Source organism: Grampus griseus (assembly GCF_964374135.1).
Source record: "Grampus griseus genome assembly, chromosome: 8".
Lineage (NCBI taxonomy): Eukaryota > Metazoa > Chordata > Mammalia > Artiodactyla > Delphinidae > Grampus > Grampus griseus.
Window position 1 is genome coordinate 46732798 of NC_139002.1, and position 22378 is coordinate 46755175.

Sequence of the window (22378 nt, forward strand, 5' to 3'; positions counted from 1 at the left end):
TTATTTGTAAAGTACTGCATCAGGCTGTTTACACTCAGTATATCATTTAATTCTCCCAGTAACTGTGTGAGGTAGAAATATTATTATAACCATTATGAAGGTGAGCTTGTTTGTAATATTGGGAAAAGTTATATTTTTAAAATATATATATTCTGCCTAGCTTAACTCAGTGCCTTGGTGATTGTAGTAGCCATTTAATAAATATTTTTTGATTTATAAATATTCAGTAAATTCTTCATGACTCAGAGTGAACTTCTACCTAGAAATGGGCTTTATTTTGCAGTTAGAAGTATTTAATGTTGAATTGAACTTAAAAAACTTTTGAGATGTAGCCTAAGAATTTCAAGAGTTAAAGGGTACTTTTGTTCTCAATGACTTATTTCTGAACTAAATTGAATGTTGTAGGATTTGTGTTTGTAGCTTTTAAATAAATCTGAACTCTTTGATCAAGATTTTTGCACTATATGGCTATAACTGATTGCTAGAGATAAATGTCTTCCTCTCATACACCTAAATGTTTGAATTCATTGTATTTTAATTTGAAGGAAGTAATTGTCATTTTAAAACAAAACATTAGCTAATCTTTCTTTTTGTTTTTCCAGGTTAATAGCAATGAACTTACAAATGGGGTAATAAATGCTGCCTTCATGCTCCTGTTCAAAGATGCCATTAGACTGTTTGCAGCGTACAATGAAGGAATTATTAACCTGCTGGGTAAGTATTTCTATAGTTAAATAACATTTTATTTCTTATCTTGTGTCATATAGTAAATAATATTGTCTAAGTTGTTACTTAAAGCTGCCTAAAAACCCACTGAGATATAGTCAGTCATTGTAACAATTCGGAGAAAAGAATTTTATATCTGACTACGTTTGCTAAGTGATTAAATACTTATACAACTAGAATGTTCAGCTAGATGAATTTTGTATTTTTTAGATATATCTTTTTTTCTATCAGTTTTATTATTTTTAGAAATACAAAAATTTCATAAAAATTAAGTTGGAATTTTCTGTCTCAGGAAAATCATTTCCTCACAATTTACTCCAAAATGAACTTTAACTGTAAAATTGGTATTTTATTCTAAACTTAATTTTCAGATTGCTAATTATTTTAAAATAATTAAACACGCATTTTTAAGGATGCTTTTTACTTTTGAGGCATTTCAGGAATGTGGTGCTTTACTGTGTATTCAGTATATATGGAATGCAGTTAATTTTGCCTAGAGATGCTAGTTTTTTTAATGGGATTTGGTTGGAGTAGACAATTAACAGTCTGCCAAGTGTGCCAAAGTATCAAGTGTCAGATGTCAAATATTCCAATGTAATTGTTCTCCCTTTTCAGTACTTCTTTTTTTTTAGAATTTATTTAAATTTGTTTTTCATAGGCTGGCTTAACACAGACTCATTCAGGGATGCTTTAATCTATGGAGATAGGGAAATAAGGTTGTTGTTTTTTTTAACAAGTGAAAAATGGAAAGTTTTCTTTTCTACAAAGTTTTGGAAGGCATAGTCTCCCACCCTGTGATTGGTATAAATTAAGCTCTTTACTGCTGTTTATATATTAAGTTAAATTAGCTTTCCAAGTGACATTTGGACGTGGAAAAGTTGCCATCTTTCTTTCTTTCTTTCTTTTTTAATTATTTATTTTTGGCTGTGTTGGGTGTTTGTTGCTGCGTGTGGACTTTCTCTAGTTGCAGTGAGCGGGGGCTACTCTTCGTTGCGGTGCGCAGGCTTCTCGTTGCAGTGGCTTCTCTTGTTGAGGAGCATGGACAATAGGAGCGCGGGCTTCAGTAGTTGTGGCACATGGGCTCAGTACTTGTGGCTCACGGGCTTAGTTGCTCCGTGGCATGTGGGATTTACCTGGACCAGGGATCGAACCCATGTCTCCTGCATTGGCAGGCGGATTCTTAACCACTGTGCCACCAGGGAAGCCCCCATCTTTCTTTATCATTAGTAAGAATATTTGGAAATAGATGTTAGCACTGTTTTAAATGGAGTCAAATGTGATCTGTATTAACATGCAAGTATATATTTAGGGAATTGTGAGGGAAGAAATATTGTAGAACATACTAGTAATATGAGTAAAGTCATAATTTCTTAGTTTTTAATATAACAGCATCTCTATTTTAATTTGCTTTAAATATCTAAGCTTATTTAACACTATTTTTTCTGTAGGGTGAATGTGTTCTCTGAGACATCAATATAATCTCTTTAGAGCTGTTTTAAATCTTTTTCCTTTTTGAGTGTTATATTTTGAAGTGAATAAAAGTATATTTACATCTACTTTTTGCAGAAAAATATTTCGATATGAAAAAGAACCAGTGCAAAGAAGGTCTTGACATCTATAAGAAGTTCCTGACTAGGATGACAAGAATCTCAGAGTTTCTCAAAGTTGCAGAGGTAAACTGTCTTTAAGTGACTGTATCTCTTAAGTTGCTTTTTTTGTCTTTAAGCGTGCATTTCAAAGAAATCAGTCTATATCCAAGTGAAAGAAGTGTCAAATATAGTAAGGTATATATTCAATTATATCACTATGCAATATTGAATTCTGTGCTATGGTATGAATATGATATAATATTGAATAAAAAATTTCCTGTATATTTAATTCAGTATTGAATACTGAAAAGTAATCTATTTTTAAATTGTTTATTTCTCTATAAAATCAAGTAGGTGGCAGTGACTTTTATGTTTGGAATTGGCCATGTATTGTAGAAGATTTATTCTATTCAATATGGTAGAGAATATTCTATGTTAGTGCAAGTCTCTTTTCTCCAGCGAGAGTTGCAGCTGGAGCCACATTGTTCAAAATGTTTTGTTCCTTTCAGAAGTGAATATAGTGCATTTATTGTTTGTCATTGATTATGAAAACCATGAACGTAGGTTATAGGATAATCTAATTTTACAAATCGGTTTAAAAAATAATTTTCTGCGACTGTCACAGAAGGTAGTTGTGGTAATGCTTGTGGGCATTATCTTGCTTGCACAGAGGCGGCACTTGAAGTGTTTTTGTTTGTTTTCCCTTTCTCTGCCCTCTATGCATTACCACCAGAGGTGTCTTGCTAGGATAATTCTAGAAGATGAATAGACTATATAACTGATTAATAATATCAAAGTAGTTAATCTGAAACTAGCAAGTTGGTGATTCTAGCTCTATTACCATAGTGATGTTTTATTCTGTAGCAGATGGAATAGGATAGAAAAGGATGACGAGACCTTTGAAGAAAATAGCTTTGTGGTGTTAATCAGCTATTTTGTGAAGTGTACTGAAATTTATTTTGGATTTAAAGTATCTCTCAAGGAGAAATCAATGGTTTTTTTCCCCCATTTCTTTAGGGTCAGTCACATACTAAAACCAGAAAAAGGTAGTGTTTATGCTATGATTCTAGCAAATTCCTTAAATAAAGTTTTAGTTTGTTGGCTTTTCCCTTTGGCTTCTTTTCTTTCATGAGGCGGTCTTTGGGCTAGCAATTTCATTATGAGACCTTAGTTCTTGGAGTAAAGACACAAATAACTGGGACTTCCCTGGTGACGCAGTGGTTAAGAGTATGCCTGCCAATGCAGGGGACATGGGTTTGATCCCTGGTCCGGGAAGATCCCACATGCTGCGGAGCAACTAAGCCCATGCGCCACAACTACTGAGCCTGTGCTCTAGAGCCCGTGAGCCACAACTACTGAGCCTGCGTGCCTAGAGCCCATGCTATGCAACAAGAGAAGCCACTGCAATGAGAAGCCCGCACACTGCAACGAAGGGTAGCCCTCGCTGCCCGCAATTAGAGAAAGCCCACGCGCAGCAACGAAGACACAGCGCAACCAAAATAAATAAAAATAAATAAAGTCAAAATGATACTTAAAAATGAAAAAAGACACAAGTAATCTTTTTAAATGTGTTTGAAGAGGACAAATATATCAATTAGCTCTTAAGATCTTAGTATGAATTATTTTATCAAATTTTCTACTGCTATCATTCTGGGACTGGCCCTTGAGAGGTTGAGAAAAGGAAGAGAGAATGATTAGAAAATGAAATATAGTCATATAGTCATGGGAGGGAAAAGAATTTTTAAATTTGGGTGTTGTAATAAATAGAAATGGTTCTTATCTTTTTTGCTAGAAATTACCTAGTACCTGAACATCATGAAAGTGTATGGGGATTGCTTTGTGGTGACAGTTATATCCTGGTTAAATATCACTTGGTATTTGTATAAAACCTGACCTGCTTGAGTGAACATAGGTTTTAAAAATGGTTATCTGTGGTGATTGCCAGGGAAAGCATACTATATGGAGAGAGAGTCATTGTCATTAGGTTTGTTCCTTTAACTTCTTCTTATGCCCCAGGGGACTTGTTCATGGTCAGCCTTTCTCATTCTTGGTGTAATGTTTTTGTCATAGAAGTGATGGATTTTTCAGATTGTGACAAGGTGGTTTATATAGGTGTTTAGAAGATGTGGAGATGGTAACTTAAGAGCCTTGTTGAATTTCCAACTCTTATTCCCCTCCTGTTAGAACTTGTAGAGCCGTCAGACAACATCTGTGTCCTTGGAAGTACTGAATGATATCTGTGGGGATTAAATATTCTTCTAATTTTAAAGAATTCTTTCTAAAATATTGCTCATAGTACTAGTCATAAATGTCATTTTCTAAATTTTACTTATAAAACACCCTATTGTAATTTTATCTATTAAATACAATGCTTCTTCTTCTTACAGCAAGTTGGAATTGACAGAGGTGATATACCAGACCTTTCACAGGTAAGTATTGTTATAATACCAATCACTGCCTGCTATATTCTGCTAGGTATGAAGGGTACAAAGATGAATAATATGCAGCCTCTGCTGTCAAGGAGATCAGTGTAATTTTTCTTGACAGATTTTAACATTTTGATATATTGCTGACAATTGTTCTAACATTATTACAGTATAAAATGATCTTATACAGGATTTATTTTTCCTGTTTTAAACCTTCCACTTTGGCTCTTTGGCTCAGGTAAATATATTAAATGGGATAAACCTCAGAACATGATGTTGGGTTAAGAGAGCAGGCTTTGTCTAAGTTTGAGTCCTGGCTGTTCCACTAGCTGGCCCTGTGATTTGGAGAAGTTCTCTCTATGGTTCAGTTTCATCTCTAAAATGCAGATATTACAATACCCATTTCATTAGGTAGTTTGGAGGATTAAATGAGTTAATACCTAAAAAACAATTAGAGCATTAAGTACTCAATGTTAGCTATTATAATATTATTTTTATCATCATTATCTTCTAAAAATTTCTGGGAAGGAAACTTTAAACCTGAAGTTCTGGCCTTTTCTGGTGTTTGTGTACTGAGCATTAAGAATGAAACTACCTGGCATAAACTATCCTTATGTATCAAGGTTCTTACTGTTTTTCTCTGTACTCACTTGTTCTAATTCATCCCTTTGATCACCAGGCTAAGAGTATGCACTAGATTTAGTTATGGATTATATGTAAATAAAAAATTTCTGCATATGCCCACATGAGATAATTGATGTCATTAAGGTTAAGCACATTACTGTAGGCTAAAAGTGAGAAGAGTCATTGTTTGAACAATAGTAGTATAAGCTAATTTGGCAGTTTCAGATAAGCCATTACCCCATTTGTCATGTCAGCTTCACCTATTTTTGTTTAAAAAGCATCAGCCTCAGGCCAGACTGTTATTATGTGTCTGTACTTTAATATTCATGGTATTGTGATTGGGTAGGGTTGGCCAGCCTCTGACCCTCCTCCGTCCCTCCCTCTTCATTGATGATCTCTGAATGATTCAGAAAATTTTCAAGTGAATTAAAACAAAGCTTTTTATACTTAAGGGAAGATGGTAGTTAAACACAAGAGAGGAAATTTGAGATTATTTATTCTTTTTTTGTTTGTTATAAATTGCTCTTTTTAGGATGTGAAGCATCACATTTCCTTCACTCTTTGTAATGTGGGTTTGACTTTTAAAGAACAGCCAGATACATTTAGAAGGGATTTGGGAAATAGTTTATTAATTATCATAACTAGGTAGTTTAATATTTGTAAGCACAGCTTAAACCCTTCAGAAAAAATTAAAGTACACTTTAAATGACCACAGTTTTAATTTAGGATTCTGTAGCATAGTAGTTAGTATCTGGGCTTTCAGATCGGACAAACCTTGCACACTATGTTAGCTCCTGCTATGTATCAGATATGTGATCTGGGACAAGTTGCTTAATTTTCAGTTTCAGGTTGTTTATTTGTAAAATGGATATGTAGTAGTGTGTTTCTCATAGAGTCAGTGATTACATATAAGGTAGCTTGCACAGTGCCTGTGGTGTTACAGGAGCTTTTTAAATGTTAACCGCTATTGTTAACAATAGCTCTTGGGACAGTAGTTGGCCTGCTGATTTATTGGAGTTGAGGGAGTGCACATGTGTTCTCAGATCAACAAAGAAGTCAATGTTTTCTACCATATCTTTCTTGTGCTAAGGTCTTGATATGTAGAGAGAAAATACAGGATGAAGGAAATTGTTCAGGTCATAATTGGCAGAGAAGTTGGCTAGTATTGTCTCTTGCAACTGCTTTTGGATCTCTGTAATTGAGAAACTATCTGAAATCCTAAAGAATATTTGATGTAAGTGAATGCCACTGATGTATTTGCTTCACTTAAAAATAGTGAAAAATTCCTTTGCAACTCACAGAAAAGATTTCCTTTTGAAAGTAATTAACTGTTCATATTAAGTTGAGATTTGATATATAGACTGAAGGTTTAAAGCTAGTCTTTAAAAAAAATTGAGGTAAATATCTATTTGAATGAGGATTGATAACCATTAACACTTGTGTAATCAACACCCCATTCAAGATATAAATCAGTTGCATCACCCCAATCCTCCTGTCCCCCTCCAGTCACTCCCTAATCCGCTCCACACAAATAACTATTTTGAATTCTAATAGAATAATTTGTATCATATTTTGAATTTAATATAAATGGAATCATGCAACTATTTTCATATCTGGCTTCTTTTGCTCATCATAATGTTTTGAGATCTGTCCATATTGTTGAATATACCATTGATTAATTCTTTTTAATTGCTGAATAGTATTCCATCATGTCAATTTACCACAATTTTGTTTATCTGTTTTCTAAATTGGAAAATTTGGAAATTTTTGGATTATTTGCAGTTTTTTAACTATCATAAATAAAGCTGCTTAAAACATTCTTGAACAAGTCTTGTGGAGATAACATTTGTCTCTCTCTTGAATAAATAGCTAGGAATAGAATTGGGTAATTAAGGTAGTTGTATATTTAACTTTATTTTTTTTAAAAACCCATAGCTTTTGTCAAGGTGGATGTACTCCCACCAGCATTGTATGACAGTTGCATTTGTTTTATATCTTCATCAACATTTGATATTACTAGTCTATCTAACTTTAACCATTCTAGTGGGTAAGAAGTTATATCTCACTGTGATTTCAGTTTTTGTTTCCTTGATGTTAGTCTTCAGTTTCATTTGTCAATAACTATTCAGAAATAGTGTTTGGACATTTTCAGTTACTCAGTGAGTAGTTATTAAGTACCAGGACCATGCTCAACAGTATGTCTGATTTTTAGGGTTGTGTTTCTATTTAAAATTTAAATAAGTTAAATATAGAAAATTCTAAGATTCTCTTAATGTTTCATGTTCACATAGTCTTAGTTTTTATATCTTTATGTTTGTTAATACTCCTTACCAGGTCATACTTATGTAATAAAAATAATAGTGTCATTCTTAGGTGGCTGAAACTACACTGTTAATTAGATCATGAGGAATATACCTATTTATTTTTATTGCTCTCCTGTGTTAAATGATACTTGGATTTATTTTGACGAAAGAAAGTCTTAATATTTGTACAATTTTAGGCCCCCAGCAGTCTTCTTGATGCTTTGGAGCAACATTTAGCTTCCTTGGAAGGAAAGAAAATCAAAGATTCTACAGCTGCAAGCAGGTACATTATTCTTTGTGGGGCAAAGAACAGTAGTGATGTTTCTGAGAAAGTAGATGAGTCTAGCTGAAGTTCCAAGTTATTGAACTTCTCTTTATCTTGATTTAACCATTTGTAAGTCGGTTTAATAATAGTATCAACCTCAGAGAGTTGCTGTTAAGGATTAACACATGTAAGTTTTGGGGATAGTTCTTAATTTTCAGTAAATGTCAGCATCTGTTAAGATGATGGCAGTGAAAACTACGTGGTTTAGAATGGTGTTCATAGTGTCAGTATTTCTCTTTAAGATGAAATGCATAGGTTCATATGGTGTATTATAATTACAAGATGCCTTTTTTACAGATTTGACTAACCCTCACAATAGCCCTGTGAAGTATGCAGTAGTAATTCTGGGACTCAAACCTAGGATGTCTGACATAAGATTTCATCATCTTTCTCTAATGCCAGTTTATGGGGTTGACTGTGGACATATTTTAATCATTCTATTAGACTTTTAGCTGATTTCCAAGACCAAGACCAGCAAATTGAAAGTAATATACATCATCGCTTATTGACCTTGTAACGTGATTTTTGTGTTGGTTAGTAACTTGAGTAATTCTCATGTTTTCTTATGAAGATTTCCTTTTAGCAGTATGAAGAAGAAATTTGTATGAAGTATGATGAGAACTCTTCTTCTTTTTGATTGTTGTTTCAGAACTTTTTTTTTTAGCAACAAAATTTAAGTAATTTGTAAAGGAAAATGTCATTACTGGATTTTAATGCTTTTTAATTGTAGATTTGTTCTTTGGATTTTCTAGTAGGTTTTTAGAAGTATAAGCCAAGTTATAAGGTCCGATTATTTGAGAAAGTAATGAAAAATATAGCCAGGTAGCTCAGGTACACCGATGTACCTCATATGTTTTTTAACATAAAATTTTCTGGGTTTCTTGTATTTCTTCATAGCAGTATTACTCTTCCTTTGTCTTCTGAGTTATATCTTTATATTGGCTCATTTATAAAATTGATTTTACATAAAACTTAGTTTTTCCACTTGTGTGCTTAGAGTAGAAATTAATGGTGTTTGGTGTGTGAGAAAAGGAAAATTAGTAGCAGTCACTGAGGAGTAGTTTCCTGTTAGAATTCTTTACCACACGTTTATTTTGCCTAGGATTAATAACATTGGGGAATTAAATGTTGGGGTTTATGATCTGGATAAGGTTTTGATATAAGAGAAATGAGGTGGTTTGCTGTGAATCCATCAGTAAGGGATGATGTATTGTGCATATATAATAAGTTTGAAAAGAAAATTCTAGCTTGGCAAAAGGGTAGCAGACAGAAAGGGGGAGCCAGATGGACCAGTGACTGGAATGAAACTGATCTTCCTTTGAGAGAACCTGTGGATCCTCTGGGAATGACATCTTTGGGTGTTATTATAAGGGAAACATACCTAGACATACATTATTTATTGCTGGTACTTATGTTTTAGTATTCTGTAGTAGTACTGCCAAACCCAGGCTGTAAATTAGCAGAAGATCATTTTCTATGAGAAATTCAATACTTTTTACACATCAGGGTTTTCCTAGAAGTATGTGAGCTCTTCTCTAATTGCATTGGTTCCCTACCTTGGGGCTTGGAAGAGGCAATGTCCCTCACCTTTACTGTGAACCCTTTCCAAAGTCTAACACTTACTTTAAAAAAATAAATGAATGTATGTGTAGATCAACTAATTTCTAATAATCCTCTAGGTCAGTGGGTAGAATATTTCATCTGAAGTATGGGTTTTGACTCCATAAGTTTAGTTCATAATTATGGTGCCTATCCATGGCTAGCTTGCTAGACCATTTCATAACCAGTGAAATAAATGTTTGGCAAAATACCAAATTACCTTTGTCTGATTATCCAAGGGCAACAACACTTTCCAATGCAGTCTCTTCCCTGGCAAGCACTGGCCTGTCTCTTACCAAAGTGGATGAAAGGGAAAAGCAGGCAGCATTAGAGGAAGAACAGGCTCGTTTAAAAGCTTTAAAGGTAGGTGTGTGCATTCTCTTTATTTGGAAAAACAAGTATAGGCGTTCATAAAGTAACTGGGACTTCTGTACAGACTAACAGTATTTAATAAATATTTGTACAAATGGGGTGACATTCAGTAGTCTAATTTTTCATCCTGACATTGAATGACTGGCAAAACAGAGAATACCTTTCTGCTATCAAAACAAAATTAGAAAATGCTTTTTTTTTTCAGAGGCCATACAAACAAATCTGGTTTCTGGATTCCTTATGGTAGTTCCCTTTCTCAACAGGAACAGCGCCTAAAAGAACTTGCAAAGAAACCTCATACCTCTTTAACAACTGCAGCCTCTCCTGTGTCCACCTCAGCAGGGGGTATAGTGACTGCACCAGCCATTGACATATTTTCTACCCCTAGTTCTTCTAACAGGTAGGTGGAGTGGTTAATGATTACCTTTGAATACTTAGGCTTAAAGACTTCTAACAGAAATTTTGCAGAGTTTTTCAGGTTTAGTTTGATACATGATTTTGTAATCATAAATTCACACAAAGGAGGTAGTGATAAATGGTGGTAGTGGTATAATAGCTAAATATAAAGTGAAAGACTTTATATTTCAAATATTTAAGAAATGGGATATGGCTAAATGATAGACTTATACCAATTGGAAAGGTGGTGGTATACCAGTTGGAAAGGTGGTGGGTTATCTCTGGGCAAACGTTTCATTGTAAAAAAATTAACTATAGTTAAACACATTTGTGAAGTGTCTAATGGTTCAAGACCCTGTGTATAACTCTTGGATATGTATGTATGATATGTATTTCAGGATATCCTTTCATTGGATGTTAAATGTTTTTCATATCTAGTCCCTGGTGTTAAACTCAAACTCAGTAATCTGCAACACAATAAGAGTTCAGTTGCCAGATTTCTGTGGTATTGAAGCTTACCAGCCCAACTTCAAGCTGCTTAACAATAGGAATATTATATTTCCAGGCAAATTGGAATAACTGGATTTTTCTAAATTCCTCCTATGTTTTACCTCAGAGTGGTTTAGAGAAATTTGAAATTCAGATTCTGGTTTGAATCCTGGTTTATTTATTTCTTAATCTTTTTTTTTTTTTTAAACTTCGGTTTCCAAGCAAGATAATGTATGGTATAAGTCAGTGGTTCTCAGTCTTTACCTAACATTAGAATCACCTGGAGGGTTTATTAAACCACAGGTTTCTGGGCCCCACCTGCAGGGTAAGGCCCAAGAATTTTCATTTCTGCCAGGGTCACAGGATCACTAGTATAGGGTTTAACACAGTGCTTAGTGCATGGTAAATGCTACATAGAGAGTGATGGGGTGTTTTGTTTGCTTGTGTTTCTTTGATTTTGTTGTTGTTGCTGTTTATTTTATTAACTCATCCTTAAATGGTCTTCCCTTCCACCTACCGACTCCTGTCACAGCTCAGTGTAACTTTTACTAACTCAGCTGCTACCTGCTCTCTGAAGTCTTAGTAGATGTTGAATTTAGCTATGTGTTTCTCTTTCAGCTTTATCTTTTTGTTTGTTTTGATTTTTGTATAATACCTTCCTTAGTCCCCAGTAACACTGAACCATTAAGTGTCAAGTTTTTCACTTAGGGACCTTAAAAAGAAGTCTGTCTTAGTAGGGTGGGGGGATGGGGGTAAATGGAAAAGAATGTTGACGGTTTGAGGATGAAACAAATTATTAGATAAAGAACTAATCTTTTTATTTCACTTAGTACCCTCAACATTTTCACCTTTTTAACAGTAATTGAGGACAAACCTACAGCCTATTACAGAATGCTTATTGCATATTCTGTATTTTTCCCCAAAGCACTAAATGCATTTGTATTTTGATTTATCTACTTATAAAACTACGTTTTACATCTGAAAGATATGTCTTCAAAACTTTTGTTTTTGAATAAGTGTAAGTTAAAAATAATCTATGCTGAGATACACATAATGCCTCAATTCATGGAAACTGGGATCTTTTTTTGTGTTGTTCCTTAATCACGTAACACGAAATATATTACGTAAGTAGTACTCCCCTAGAGTTGTGTAATGGGGTGGCTTCGTTGTAAATTTATATCATATATGCATGTATAAGTTTTTCCATGTATTGTTGGTATGTTGTTTGATATTTGAAGCAATAAAGGTAAGGTTAACAGGTATTTTACTTTGTAGGAGTATTAGTGTTGCAAATTTAATTGAAGTTTTTTTGAAGATTAAGAAAACAAATTTCTTTTAAAAAAAATTAATTGCCATGACGTTTCATATTTTAAAATTATGTTGTTTAGGTTCTAGGTTCTTTTCAATAAAGAAATTAGTTTTTTCCTGGGGAAGTCATTGATTCTTTCCAGAAGGGCTATTATTATTTGAATCCTATGTAAACTTAAGATATGGTACTTGAATAATTTTCCAGGCCTCCTTAGAAATATGCTGTTACGTGAGGGGTATGCAACTGTTATCTTGTTGCACCTGTTTTTCCTTTGGAGATTTATATTTTTGGGACTCTTTTTTCACTTTTCTTTTTAATGTTTTTATTTACCGGGGTGGATGAGGGGAGTGGCTAATGTAGCAAAGTTTATCTAATAAATAAAGCATCTTTTCAAAATATCTTCCTAGCACATCAAAGCTACCAAATGATCTGCTTGATTTGCAACAGCCAACTTTTCACCCATCTGTACTTCCTATGTCAGCTGCTTCTCAGGTAGCAAGTACATGGGGAGGTAAGCATTAATGAACTTACTTTGTATGTTGTATAGGCATCTCCCTTCCCCATTCTGTGGGGTTTACTTGCCTTACACTTGATACATGAGTACTTGAAAAATATTAATATGACAGTGAAGTTGTTTTGCCCCTTGAAGACATTTCCATTCATTTATAAATGCAATTTTGGAATGTATGTTCAATTAAATTATGAAATGAAGTTTAATGAAGATGAAAAAGGACCAAATGTATGTTTAGTTGTGAAATCATTCTTTCAATGTTGAATTTCTGTTCTATTACCCAAAAATATGTAATGGTTATCTTACCTTTGGTATATAAAAAAAAATTTACTTGCAGAGGGGAAAACTCATCTAATAAAAGTTCTAATAAAATTTGGATGGTGTTATCAGGCAGTGCACTAGCTTCTCTGCAGGAATGTCATGACAAACTTTATGCTACTTGTATTTAAAATGTTGATTTAATTCAGACCTGCAAGATTTTGGTATTCAAAGAATTTTTCCCCTAGTACCAACAGGAAAGTTTGCTGACCTTGAGTAGTTCTTTGATCTTAAGGTGACCATATTATGATCATGACCTGGCATCTTTGAAGGAATGAGCCTAGTCCATGTCAGCTTTTAAGCAGTTTTGCTTAGACATTTAGTATGTTTTCAAATCATTTCCTTTGTTTGGTTTTGGTACTTCTGTTTGTTTTTATGTAAGTATCAATATTATTTTATAAACACTGAAAAATTATTTGGGAGGGAAAGATACTCTGAGAAAGGACACTGTCTAGAGAACCGTTAGAGAATGGCAAGCTACCTTAACATTTATGTTGGTCACATGTAAAATCGGAATTGACTAGCTTACTTCTCATAGCAGGATTCATTGTTCTAGTGAGTTTTTATGGTGTATTCGACTTTTTCATCTTTATTTCACTGATTTGAGTTAATAACTTTTTAGGGGTTTTTTAATAGTTATTTCTTAAGACTATATTTTATATAATAGAATGTAAACTATGTGAAGGGAAGAGCTCTAAAATGTTTTGTTGAGTGATATATCCCTGATGCCTAGAACACTTATTGATATATAACATGTACTTTGTAAATATTTGTTGAATGATTAGACGTTTTCTTTTTTGGGGGGCAGGTTATTTGTGGTTCAAGACAGGGCAGGGAACAGGAATAGTGAAACACTAAAATACTAGATTTTTAGACTAATTTTGTGAGCCATAACTTGATTTTTAAAACTAATTGATTTTGAAAGCTAGTTTAATTTAGCTAAATCTTAAGATCTGGGAGTAATTTCTAAAAATGATAAGCTAGTTTTAAAGTCAGTAAATATTTTAGAATTATTTATCTGAATGATCTGTAGACAGCAAATTAAGGTTAAGAAAGCATTTTCTTAATATCCTAACAGTCATTACAATTTTAGGATTTTTAATCTGCCAAAATTTACATGCTTATTTCCTGCTTATTGTGAATTGATTTAGGAAACATTAGTAGGATTAACATGACCGTTTAAGCAGTTTTAGCTTGCTCACCTTTTAAAAAAACAAACCAGTTTTTCTAAAATTAAGGCTGAAAAGTTGTATTTTTAGATAGATGAAAAATTTTACAGAAGACTTAATGAGGACTAATATAACATTTCAATGAAACTGAACTGTGAAATTATTTTGTCTGGATACCATGTACAATTAATTCTAACAATGACAAAGTTTCTGCTTGGAATTATTGAGCTCATATATGAAGGCAGATAGACTGTTACTGTAGGAGAATAATTTTAAGTAATTTCAGCCTGTAAAAATTGTTTTATATTCTGTTAGAAGAAATATTCCATGGCAATTTGTGTGTGAATACAGTGTGGGAGTACATTTAATCATGATTTCCTTTTCTAGTTTAGGTTATTTTGGTTTATGTACTATTTTCATCAAAATTTCCCCCATATTTTAACATTAGGCTTGCTGTGTCCAAGTGACACTGTTAAACTGTTTTTAAAAAAAAAAGTATTATCAAGTATAGTTGAGAGCAGAGGCAGTAGCAACTGACTACTATTTTTCCAAAAGCTTACAATTATATACGAGGAAAGGACAGTGATCTTATATAAACCCCTCAATTTAAGAAGAATGAAATCTTGTCTTATATTTCATATAAAGATATTTGGCTTCTGAGTTGGTGATAATTTCAGAGTTTTGACTTCTGCATAATTGGATAGTGGAAGAGTATTTTAAGCCAAGAACTTTGAATACTTACTAATTTAGTCATTGTATTGTTCATACCCATGACATTCAGATTAAGACTTTTTATTTTATTTTTAAAATTAAAGTTACTAAGATAAATAAATCTTATATATAAAAAGCTTTGATCATAACAGTAAATTCTAAAAGGCATTTTTTTGACGTTAACCATTTACCTGAACATTTGAAATATGTAGCATTTTACATCATGCTTTTTATAGTATGTGACGAAACAGAGGTATGCTTTTTTTTGATAATTCTAAAATCTTATTCTATGCTTTCCTTGCTCTCATTTGCTAAAAATGGATGTTAACAACAGATTTGGTATTTAATTTAGTTCTTATATGCACCACAGAAACGATGTATATTCCCAATCACAGCTAGGTTAGTGATTAGAGTTAAGAGGAGGTAAAGTTCGTATGTTTAATGTGAGAGGCATTTTACGGTTCCACCTAAAAATGAACATTGAAGAGAGAGAACACAAGCTCTCCTGTTTCTCTCATTGCATTATTAGTGAGCCTTTGATTTTTCAAGAAATGGTCTGGCATCTAAACAAGCACTTGGTGTTGAATACTAATATCTTGAGATATCAGTTTTCATCACCTTGAAAACTTTGAGTTACAGCAAATCTAAAAATATACAGTATTACCAGGTTAAGTATACTGTTGTATATTTTAAGCAAGATTTCAAAATTTAATTCAGGTAAAAAAGAATGACCCTTTCTGAAGTTGAATTTGTTTTAGTCTCAGCTGGCATGAGACACACAACACTATGAAAACTCTCAATTTTCTGTGAATAAACGTAGATATCAAATATTTACCTCAAGACTGTAATATGACTGGTACTATTTTTGTTTTAATTTTTTGCATTATTTTTCTATGACTCTAATGTAACATAAAATTAAACTTTCAAGTGAATAATGATAAAAATAATGGAAAAAAGTATTTATTAAAAGTATAAGGAATTTTAGAGTTGCCAGTCTGATAAGTACAGTTTAAGTTGGAATAGCTGGAACATTATTACTATTTTTTTTATCTTTAATGAATTTGAATTAATCATTTATGGTATAGTAGACTAACATTTAGATTTAAAAATCGTCATCTAATCTAAATGATGTTAATCTGCTACCCATAGTAGTAGTGTTTTGTCAAGGTAGATTAAGAGCTGGTTTTTCTTATTGTCTGACTGATCTAAATATACAGATTCACTTATGCATTTCTGCATATTCTTCTTTAGGATGTTTCATATAATAGGAAATGATTGATATTAAGTGCTTAGGTAAAAAGTGTCAATCAATAGAATAGCAGATAACTAGTAACTTTTTCCAAACATGTCTTTTCTCATGAACCTAATAGATCTGTTGTAGAAATATGTGTACTCTTTTTGAATGACTTCTCTCATGACTTCTTTTGCATGGAAAACCAGAGAGAAGTTTTGTGTTACTTGTCCAACAAAGTATGATGTACTTTAAAAACTCCATGCCTCTATCAAATATTTAAAAGTAGTACTTTCAACCAAACTGGTTAACTCTAAACTTAACGCAAATCCTTTCTTATACAAGAAGGAGTTAGAGCGGTCATCATTACATTTTTATTTTAGTACAAAAAAATGAATCTTGTTTTTGACTATTTTCTGCTTTTTATTTCTGAATTATTTTTTCTGACTCTCTTCCCTCATTGTTCCATTTATTGAGAAGTGGAGGGGTGGGAAAGATGTTTAACATGATCATTTGAGTTAGAATAGTACATCAGTGAGTTTTGATGTTTGTAGGACTTCATACAATGACCTCAATATTATCTTGATATTTTTCTTTTTAAAGTTGCAGTTGCAGGATTTGTGGAACACTAGCTTTGAATTTATTGACTTTAAGGATAAAGTGTGCCTATATTGTTTTGCAGAAGCTGATCCTTAGGCCATTGCTTCCTTATTGTTTTGTCATACAGTCTTAGAGTAAAATACAGTGCTTAATACTGTATTCTTAAGTAAGGACCACAAACTAGACTAGAAGAGGCAAGAACAGGTGCTGGTTGGAAGTACAGGAGTATCTTTTCATTTTTAATTGTGTTATAAGAGAAAAAATTATGACACTATATTTTCGCTCCTCTTTATTTTTTCTTCTCCCCATTAACTTAAGGTATGATGAATGGCTTTCAGTCATTACAGTGACAGTTATCTTGAATGAGGTATAGGTATAGTAAATATGTGATTCTAAATTTGATAATAAAGTACATATTTGGTACCATTCTAGTAGGGAACAATACTTTTGTTATTCCTTCCAAATCATTTAGGCTTTAAAACTCATAGCTAGGCCTTCAAAGCTAATCCCAGTCTACTGGGATGGCCAGTCTTTTGTCTCTGTTCTTAATTTTTCTAAAATTCCTTTCCCATCATTAGACCTTTTCTTCGTCTTTATTATTTTGTTTCCTACATCTGAACCCATACAAGAGTTTATATTCACATGTTAGAAACCCCTAATTCCCTTTGGCTTTTGAAATACTGCTTATTCCACATTTGAATTATTTATATCAATTATGTGAGTAAACATAACTATGCCACCAGAACTGATACACTCCCACCTTGGGTGGGGAACACGGTTCAGGGTAGATGGCTCTTTTATAGAAACATTTTTGTTCTTACTTATCTTCTTTTTTAACTACATGACTGTTGGCTTTCTGATGTAAAGCAGATCTAGCCTTCGTATGCTACTGTTGTTATGGACACATAAGTATTTTTTTCTGAGGGTTCATTTTAAAATATGTTAAATGCATTTCTTCTATCTTGGTGATTAGATTTGATCATTTGCATTTAGATTAATAATAATATAGCTACTACTTTTCACTTTGCATCTTTTGACTGATTACAATACTAATTAATTTACTTCCTCTCTTCATTTTGCTATAATGCACTTGGACTGCACAGATCCTTTCTCTGCTACTGTAGATGCTGTTGATGATGCCATTCCAAGCTTAAATCCTTTCCTCACAAAAAGTAGTGGTGATGTTCACCCTCCCATTTCTTCAGATGTATCCACTTTTACTACTAGGACACCTACTCATGAAATGTTTGTTGGTAAAGTACCATTTAACCTTTCTTTCCAATTAATGTTTATACTGCCTAAGTATTTTTTTTAACGTATCCATTATTTTTAAAGCACTGCAATAATTACTTTGTATTTTAATAATAAATTTTTAAGTAAACTAAATAGCAATAATGTAGTGAGATTTTTTACACCAGTATCCCTAATTTTATTTAATGCAAGTTTTTAGGAAAGAAAATTTCCTTTGAAATTGGACTTTGTTTTGTTCTCTATCATACTGTAGCATCACATGCTACATCCTGTTTATTAGTTCAGAGAGGTGGTTATTAGGAGAGTTGATTGAAGGCGTAACATCTCTTAAACTTAGTTACGTATTTATGTGTGCTTATATTTTCCCCTCTCTGCTTGAGAAAGAGGGTGATTATCACTCTTAGTAGCTTTCTGAATCTTCCTTTTTTCTCCGTTTTTAATTTCAAATAATGGTACAACTTTATATTGTCTAAAACCCACTATACCCTCTTGTCCAATCTTAAGGGTCTCATTTCATTGTTAGCCTGGGGTGAAAAGTAGAAAATGAAAAGCAACTTGACTGAATAGGCTTAACTGTGGTCTAAAAATCTGTAAAAAGGCAAAATTTCATACCAAAGTTGTACAAGGAAGAATAAGTTTTTAAGTACATACTAAACTGAAATAAATGCTTTTGAATCCTACTAAAAAGATGCTAAACCCCCTTAAAAGATGATGAAAACTGCTTTTATTCAATTCAAAGAAACAACGTAAGGTGACACAAATTTAAATCTTTGATTAAAGCAGCATGCAGAAAGTCATCTGTGTACCCTAGGTAGATCATGTGGCCATATTCTGTTAGATATATCTGAGAGAGGGGAGGATGGAAGGTGACTAGAAAGCAGTAGTTGGAGATATGAGAAAGTTTCAAGGCACGTGCTCCAGTTATACAACTAGTCTAATAGTTCTAAAGTGTAATATTTGGTTGCAATAATTCCTTTATTGTAGTACATTTAAAAATTACATAAAAAGTAATTGAAACTAAATTATACATTTTGTTGCTCTAGAAATTTGTCAAATGGAGTGCCTTTTTGCTTGGTAATAAGGGGTAACTAGAGTTATCTTTGGAGTGTTCTGTTGGGGTGGTGGTTTTTTAGGTTTATCTTTTCTTCGTATTTACTGAATATGAATAGTCTGTATGTTGTAAATATGGCTGTTTGTATCTTTTTAAGTCAGTTGCCTTAATTTGGGGATATGAAACAGATACGTCTTTGCTTTGGGACTATATATTTAGATCTTTTAGGTCAGAGCAGTGCATGGGCTTCAGGATGTCACATCTGTATCCCCTGAAGGGGGACAGAATGGAGGACAGTAACCTTAAGTGCTGAAGGTTGTAGGTATTTCACATATAAACAAAAACAGAGTAAAAATATATAAAAGTCATGTGAGAGAGTTAATTATTATTTTGACTTTTCAAGGAAAAAAGCCTGTAATAAGAGGAATATCCTAGAAATGTCATATTCCTAATGTTTTTTAAGTTTAAGGCCTATGATTTGGGGCAAGAGGAAGACCAGAAAGCAAAGCGGATTAGTAAAGTTGATGGCTATATACTCCAAGGTCAGTCGGTCCATTTGAAAATTAAAATCATAGAATTGGTGATTTAGAGTTTGCAAAAACCTGCAGAGAATGTTTGGTCCAGCTCAACTCTCACAGTAGTAAGAGAACATTATTACTATTTTATGGATGCATCACCTGAGTCCTAGAAAAGTTAATCAAGATAACCCAGCTAGTGGGAGCAAAGCCTAAATCAGGAGACAGCAGCTTTGCTCTGCAGCGCTCTTTCCCTTATGGAAGTGCAGACTTTGATTTAAACCCTTATCTTCCTCTTTCTGATGGAGAATAATACAAATGAAAGTATGAAGTATACTTTAAAAAAAAAAAATCACATCTGCTAAGTTTTGTCATTAGAGAAAAAAAACTTGTTAAATACTTTTCTTTTTTAATGAAAATGAGTGCAGAAGGGGAAATTAAAAACCACTGATGTCAAACCATTAGGCATTAGTCTAGAATAGGGGTCAGCGAACTTTTTCTTAAAAGGTCAGATTGTAAATATTTTTGGCTTGTGAGCCACACGATCTCTTTCGCAGCTGCTCAACTTTGACATTATAGCGTGAAAGCAGCTGTAGACAAGACATAAACACATGAGCTTGGCTGTGTTCCAGTAAAACTTCATTTACAAAGATAAGCTGCTGTAGTTTGTTGATGCCTGTCCTAGAAGAGGCTTTTTAATAAGTCTTTCAATGCAAGTTGAAAGTTCCTGAGAAGTAGAGTTGTGTAATAAAAATTCCAATACTTTCTTACTCAGAGTAGTAAGAGCATGAGAGGACCACCCAAGGTGTGCCATTCCTGGCACTGTATAGTCTAATTAGCCACTAGCCACATGTCATCATTTAAAGGTTAATTAAAATTAAATGTTAAATAAAATTAAAATTTTACTTCGTCACTTGTACTAGCCACATTTCCGTTCTTCAGTGGCACATGTGCCTAGTGGCTACCATAATGTACCATATGCACATATCTGCATATTGTGTGGATTTATAAAACATTTCTGTTATTAGAAAGCTCTGTTGGATAGTGCTCTAGAACAGTGGTCAGGAAACTTCTGGTGTAAGGAACCAGATAGTAAATGCTTTAGGTTTTTATAGGATGCATAAAATCTTTGAGTCGTCATCTTTTCTTTTTTCTTTCTTTTTTTTTTTTTAAACAACCCTTTCAAAAGGTAAAAACCATTTTTAGCTCACATGGGCATATAAAAATAGGCCCCAGGCTGTAGTTTGCCAACCCCTGCTCTATAGGATTAAGAACAACCAAGAACAATCAGAGTTAGGTATGTAGATACCTTCCAACCCTTCCAGGAGAGGACCTTGATTTGATGATATGATTCTCAGTGTACTTTGTAGCTTGTCCTCATTAAAGCTGTAAGAATACTGAAATTTGTAAGTCAAGGGGAGTGGGTTGTGGTCTCAGCCTTACCATGTTTGTGACCTTGTCTAGGCCTGCTTCCTCATCTGCAAAAGAAGACATTAGAAGACATGTTGGTATTGACTAAAAAGCCAACTGGTTCATATTTCTTTATCTAAAGAAATGCAGTATTGGTTATTTTTAAAAATTTGTTGTGAATATTATTTATATATTTATTTTTAAATATAGTACTTACAGTGGAGGCTTAAGTGCTTTTTTTTTAGTAAGTTGTAATTTGAAGAACACCAATGGCTTGGACTCCTCTGTTTTTTCTTTTGTTTTGTTTGTTTTTATTTGTTTCTGTTTGTTTTTAATTACTCCATTCCACTCTTAACTGTTCCTCCTCACTTTCTCACTTTTCTCTTTCTCTTTTTTCTTTTTTTCCTGTCCTTTCTTTTCCCCCCTTATATGCCTTGTCAGATTCTTTTTGTGGTACTCAAGCTTATCGTAATACTACCCTTATGTGCCATGAGCCTTCTACTGTAGCTGGTTTATTTGGAGGTAGGTAACAATAATCTCTAAAATTTATCAGTTTATTTATGCAAGAGGGGTTTCTTTTTGTTGTTTTCCTTAAAATGAGTTGGTAAGAAAAAAAATACTTGGTTTTGAAGAACAGGTAGTTTTTTGCTTAATTTTGTTTTCCTTGATTAAACACGATTGTTTTATGAATGGATGCCTGTCATCTTCCTGATTTTATTCATTCTCAAAACTTTCAAATTTTCAGAAGAGTTTATAATATTTTAATATTACAAGCTTATGGAATTTAAAGCTCTGTGTATAGATCTTAGTGATAGAATGGCAGATAATTTTGATTTGAACAGTTGTGGCACAGGTGAAGGGAGATTATACTGGAAAGAAGTATACTTTTCCAGCGCTATGCAAAGGCCATAGAAATGGGAAGTAGTTTCCAGGGAGGTGTAACCAATTTGATCTGTATCTTTCCAAATATATTCTGTCTAGACCAGTGCAGTAGCAATAAGACCTCAAAATCCAGCTGAATTTTTTTGTGTATAGGAGTTGTTACCTTAGTTAAGTTGGCATTAAAAAGTAGGTTTGACACAACTGAAGAACTGAGGTTCTTGACTGGCAGTAAGAATTAGACATGGTTAAAAGTGTTTAAAAATGGAATTGTTGAGGGCATTTAACAGAAAGAAAATGTTTGGAATACGGTGAACTTGGGTGTGAATTCCAGTTACACTCCTTTACCTGTGTGACTTTAAGCAAGTATTTAACCTTTCTAAGACTATGAAAATTGGGATAATAATGTCTTGCAGGATTGTTAATGAGGTGTACATATATGCCTGTATAACATCTAGCACAATGCCTGACACAGAAGTATCATTAAAACTACTTGCATTGGGAACTTATCTTGTGGGGACTTCCCAGGTGGTCCATTGGTTAAGACTCTGCGCTCCCACTGCAGGGGCAAGGG

General features: G+C 33.3%; 1 protein-coding gene across 10 annotated transcripts in view; it reads left to right on the forward strand.

The window, feature by feature from the left end:
- Positions 1 to 22378, forward strand: part of PICALM (phosphatidylinositol binding clathrin assembly protein) — a 107247-nt gene that overhangs the window by 58725 nt on the left and 26144 nt on the right. For 5 of the 10 annotated variants that reach the window (XM_082661298.1, XM_082661303.1, XM_082661301.1 and 2 more), the window contains exons 6-14: positions 603 to 714; positions 2293 to 2399; positions 4703 to 4744; positions 7866 to 7951; positions 9832 to 9955; positions 10228 to 10364; positions 12566 to 12669; positions 17802 to 17951; positions 21367 to 21447. In XM_082661298.1, coding sequence (XP_082517424.1) covers positions 603 to 714; positions 2293 to 2399; positions 4703 to 4744; positions 7866 to 7951; positions 9832 to 9955; positions 10228 to 10364; positions 12566 to 12669; positions 17802 to 17951; positions 21367 to 21447 — 943 coding nt within the window. The remainder of the gene's footprint in view (positions 1 to 602; positions 715 to 2292; positions 2400 to 4702; positions 4745 to 7865; positions 7952 to 9831; positions 9956 to 10227; positions 10365 to 12565; positions 12670 to 17801; positions 17952 to 21366; positions 21448 to 22378) is intronic. The other 5 variants (XM_082661305.1, XM_082661307.1, XM_082661306.1 and 2 more) reach the window with 2 other exon arrangements.